Source organism: Protobothrops mucrosquamatus, unplaced genomic scaffold (assembly GCF_001527695.2).
Source record: "Protobothrops mucrosquamatus isolate PMUCROS unplaced genomic scaffold, P.Mucros_1.0 scaffold1149, whole genome shotgun sequence".
In the NCBI taxonomy this organism is placed as follows: Eukaryota; Metazoa; Chordata; class Lepidosauria; order Squamata; family Viperidae; genus Protobothrops; species Protobothrops mucrosquamatus.
In genome coordinates, this window is record NW_015387364.1 from 39,483 (window position 1) to 44,969 (window position 5,487).

The following is a 5,487-nucleotide window of genomic DNA, read 5'->3' on the forward strand; positions in this document are numbered from 1 at the left end:
ATCTAGCAATAGAATAAGGCCACACAATATGCTAAAATATATAGGCCGGCTGTATATTATCACCTGGTTGTGGCCCTAGAAAAGAAAGTTAACAGAATTTTTTTTTCATATCAACATAAAATTATTTCAAATGCATAACTAACACTGCACAAACTCAAGAAGTTTCAGTGCTTACATAGACATCACATATCCCACAAAATAGATATTAGAAACTCATTTCATTTTAAAATCCAAATAAGCCCTCCACATCAAGATTTTGATAGCCATCTATACAATGCACGTTATAATAGAACACTGAACCTACTGAACCTCTGATCAGAATTCACTGTTAAGTTTTAATATTGTTTATTGGAATTGTAAGGTTGTTTAATCATCAAGTGATTCAAGACACAGTACAGAAGTAGAAGTATCAAATAGCAAGCAACCATCCAGGAAATACAAACATTAAAATAATCGTCATTTATTAGTGGGTTCATAAAACCCCATGGCCCAAGGCCTGCTAGATACGCTATATCTTAACTGCTAAGAATCACATATGTAGTGATAAAAAAAAATAATCTGGAGATTCTTATGACATTATTCTTAGCAGCTCTTTTTAAATAGCCTAGTAAAGTCAGAAAATGTTGGCTGCTTGAGGGAAGTGGTGGAAATGACCTAATTACTGGAAAGTTCAAAAGGCCAATAAGGGAAAATACTATGGTGTGAATTTTCTCCCTGGAGCCTCTGATGTCTGACACTATGAGAATCTGTTTGTACTATGAAATAGTTGCACATTAACTCTATTTTCCAACATTCAGGAGATCTGCCTGTATTAAAAACAAACAAAACAAAACAAATTAAATATAGTTCCTCTATTACCTGAAAGCCTTGCTCACTAGACTTTAATGCTGAAGGCCACAAAGGTGAAGAAAATCACTTCCTTGCAATTGTGTTTTCTTGCAGGTTACCCTTGTCAAAATTCCCTGACCAGGATTCAGTTGTGAATTGTAGGCCTGTTAATTCTGCATAGCTTAATTAGTTCCTCAGTTCAGCTCAACAGAAGATTCACAAATGTTTTGGCTAGATTAGAATTTTTTTTACTGTTGACAAGAATGAAACCACACACCACAGTTCATTGCCTGCTACCAGTGAGATTTCAATACCTTTTATACCCCACTAGGGGTTTAAACGTTTAGGTTTCTTTCTCCTGTCCTTCCATTTTAATGGATTTTTGGCATGATGCTCAGCAGCTGTTGAACCTCAGAGAACGTTAGATGTTTACATAGCAGCTTTTACCCTCATACTGATCACTCTAATGAAATTCTGTGAAATATGGAATTCAGTAAAACACCTGTCATGCCTAGTTTAACAAAAATGTAAAATAAAATAGATTACATATGTACAGACTTTAGGCTAGAAATGAAGAAGTAGAATGAAGTATAAATTAAATTTTAGAGAGCAACCTTTCAAATAAGGCATGATAGTCCAATCCGTTCAGATTTCAAGAGACCAGTCAAACCCTAAAATTTTCTCTTATAAAATATTTGGGGAAGGCTGATCTCGGTAAGCAAAAGCCAAACTCCCTCCTTAGCTGGTTCAAACTTGGCTGAAATTTGGCATGGCATGGCACGGCACGCCTACCATGAGCTCTTCACTGTACTCCAGGACTGGAATTATTTTAAATCATTTATTGCCTTCTAACAATTAAGATTACTGCTCATATACTAAAGCCTTTGAGGCTTAAACCTGGTGCCTTTTTTCCTGTCTTTTCCACAGTTTAACAGAAATTCTGCATTACAATTCTTGTGTTCTATGAGCTAGATAGTAATTGGTTTTTGACATTTTCAATATTCCTGCCCTGGGAAATTATAGCTCCCAATATATCTTCAATTGAAATCTATTTCTGCTTATAGGCTGCCACTGTTCATTATGGAACTGATCCAATTTTAAAAGTATTATGCTTTTGTTGAAGCAAACTAGCCTAATAACATACTGTTAGCTGAAATGCAAGACATAAATAATAAATTATAGAGAAACATAAAATAATCAGAAACCGAAGAACAATGCAAATATTTTTGCATCAAAAATAAAACAGCAAAATTCATACCATGGTATAAATTATATCCTAATTATTAAGACTATGTAGCCTCACTAGGGCTGAGGCCTAAATCTGTATCTTCCTGTGGATTCAAATTTTGCAGTATTGCTAATGAATGCAATACTGCATTATGTTTTTGGTAAAGGATGAGAAAAGACATGATTTAATAAACAGGCATATGCAGATTAAGTCCTTCAGCACTCTGTGGCCTGATTCAATATAAAACAGATTTATACTTTAATAATCATGAAATATTATATTTATAAACCTGAGGATTCAGAGAGATGTATTCCAGAATCTCTGTATTTTGGGAGACATGAGATTGTGGCACATGATCACTACAAGAGACCTGACCAATTAAAAGATCAGTAAATCATTAATGTCTAAAAGATGAGGTGAGGAAAAGTAATTAAAATGTAGATAAGATTTAAAGCTACAGTCCTCTAACAATTTCTGTATTAAACATAAAATGGGTTAGGCTGGGGTACTGTAATTCTTTTAAGATTACATACATGTATATAGAATAGAATTCTTTGAATCCCAGTGGTGGGATTCAAATACCTGAACATCAGGTTCTCTGCATGGATGCAGGCTTGGGTCTCCAAGGCATAGAATTGAAGTGACATCCACACACTTCCGATGGGCTGTTCTAGACCTGGGAGACCTTCTCCAGGCCTCCGAGGCCTAGAACGGACTTCCAGAAGCAGCATGGGTTCAACCGGTTCTCCAAACTCAACAAAATTTAGCTACCGGGTCTACCAAACCCGTGTGAACCGGTTGAATCCCACCACTGGCCAAGTCTGATTGGACACACAAGGAATTTGTCTCCGGTGCATAAGCTCTCAGTGTACATACAAGCAACAAGTGATAAATCATGATCATAAGATACAACACTTCATGATAGTCATAAGATACTAAATAAAAGCAATCAACATAAATCATAAGATATAAACGACAAAGTGATAGTCGTAAGATGCTAAAGGAATAGGTAATAAGAAAGATGAGAAGGATAATAGTAATACAGCCCTACCACGTGGTTTGATATCCTAGGGCATAAGAAAGTGTTGTGGGAATTAGTTGTTTAGCAGAGTGATGGCATGGGGAGAAACTTTCTTTGTGTCTACTTCTTTTGGCGTGCAATGATATATACAATTTATATATACATAGTTACACATTTTAGATTATATTACATATAATTTATATAATTTTATAAGCCATATAATGTATAAACTAGATCAGTGATGGCGAACCTTTTAGAGACCGAGTGCCCAAACTGCAACCCAAAACCCACTTATGCATTGTCGGGTGCCGGGTGGGTGTGGCCCATTGGCTGGGTGTGGCCCATTGGCTGGGCGTGGCTCACTGGCTGGGCGTGGCTGTGGTAGTAACGGCAGACTGGGTGGGACTAAAACGTTCAATCAATCAATTCCAACTTTGCAAGAACTTTTTTTTCCCGCGAGAAGTTGAAATTGACTGATTGATTGAACCTTTTTTTTTTGCACACGGTGGTGGAGGCCTAAAGCTGAAAAGGTTTTATAAAACCCAGCTGAAGGACTAGGACTGGGGCGACGGCGTGCGTGCCCACAGAGAGGGCTCTGAGTGCCGCCTCTGGCACCCGTGCCATAGGTTCGCCACCACTGAACTAGATAAATCAACTAACATGGAATAAATATTTAAATTAAAGGCCACTAACATCACACAATTATTTTTACTATAGTACACTAACAGTGCAACAATGACTTTTTACATGTCTAGAAATCTGTGTAATGGGCAGCAAAAGAGTGTGTGGTAGTATGTGATGTATGTGGTGATGATCTGAGAAAGTAACTAAAGCCACCATGCCAAAGACCCGGCTGCCTCATTGTTTCACTCACACCAACAGGCTGTGCAAGGAGAAAACTCATTAAAATGCTATGCAAAGCTCTGCTATTTTACTTGTGGCAGCAATGTGTTCGAGCAGATTAATTTTTAATAATAAAGTGTTAGGTTCCTAGATGGAAAAATGAAATAACAGCCTGGAAAGATAGATTTATTTTGACTTTCATCAATTCACTTCACCAACTGACCAAGAAGGAGCACCAACAATAAAAGCACATATGTGGTAACTGAAACTTACATGTATAGGTGAGGCAGGATCAGGCTGAACACTCTAAAGACAAAACAAGATTCATTGTATTAGCTTTGGATTTGTTATCACAGAATCCAAAATAGAAATAATGGATTTCTCATCTATCTGTCTGTCTGTCTGTCTGTCTGTCTGTCTGTCTGTCTGTCTGTCTATCTGTCTATCTACCTATCTGTCTTTCTGTCTATCTATGTACAGCTTCCTGCGCCAATACATCTCTAAGTAGTTTACAGTAAAAGCAAAAATAAAATACATAATAAGAACAATACATTTTGACAATATAAAACACATGTATAAAAGAATACATTACCTTTAGAAGAGAGTATTGACAGCTTGCCATAATAAGACAGAACAGGATCACCCAAATGTCTTTACAAAAACCTTGGTTCATGATTACAAAGCCAAGAAAAGAAACAAGGATTACTAGAAGAACTGCCAAAACATTCTCCTTGACATCTTCTGTCCTGTAAAAATAACACACCAATATATTTTCAAAAGCAGAATATAATCATAAATCTACCATTTCTATATAGGCTTATAAATTGAGCCCAGATCAATTTGTCATAAATGTACTTCAATTTCTCAAGATGTCCCTATGAAGGCCCCATGGCCCCATGGGGTCAACTTTACCTGGTCTCTCTGTGAATGGCATTCTCTGTACAGCCTTACTGGTAAGAAAAATATCTTTGCACAAGCAAAAGATTGCCAAATCAAAGCAACTAGCAAAAAATAATTAGCTTAATTATTTTCTTTGCAGACATCATGAAATGTATCACTGAAACAGACTACTTAATAAATGTATTTACTGAAAATTTTTCTGTTACAAAACCAGTAAGTAAACTTAAACATTTAAAAGTGCAATTTTGCAAAAATGATATAAAGCAATACAAAGAGGTCAACATTTAAAACCAAAATTTTATCTATATATACATTTAAGTATCTAGACTCTTGACAATCAGTGGCATACAAATGGTTGTAAATCAGTGCAATAAATAAACAAAATCTGGATTAAAAACAGATTAATAACCAGCAAAACAAGAATGGGGTTTGTTGATAACTGCTCTTCAAGGTTCAGGAGCCCTAATTTATATGCAGCTATTGAAAATACCCTCACTCTCATGTCTCTCCTAATGTTAGAGAACTATCAGGAATTAGGTCCTAAGGTTACAGACAGAATGCAAATACACACGAGAGAGCCACTAAAATGCATCATCTAATATCCAATATGTAATTTAGCAGATCCGCCTTTTTATTTGCGTTGTTGTGTAGAAAATATAGAAATGCA

General features: G+C 36.1%; 1 protein-coding gene across 1 annotated transcript in view; it reads right to left on the bottom strand.

Annotated features, from left to right (window-relative positions):
* LOC107291595 (pecanex-like protein 2) overlaps positions 1 to 5,487 on the bottom strand; it is a gene marked incomplete at its 3' end in the record, with an annotated part of 56,411 nt that overhangs the window by 33,944 nt on the left and 16,980 nt on the right. Inside the window, exons 11-13 of the mRNA XM_029284965.1 lie at positions 4,513 to 4,666; positions 4,194 to 4,226; positions 1 to 75 (exon numbers count right to left, since the gene is read on the bottom strand). The exon at positions 1 to 75 is cut by the window's left edge and continues 1 nt beyond it. Of these exons, the coding sequence (XP_029140798.1) occupies positions 1 to 75; positions 4,194 to 4,226; positions 4,513 to 4,666 (262 nt within the window). The remainder of the gene's footprint in view (positions 76 to 4,193; positions 4,227 to 4,512; positions 4,667 to 5,487) is intronic.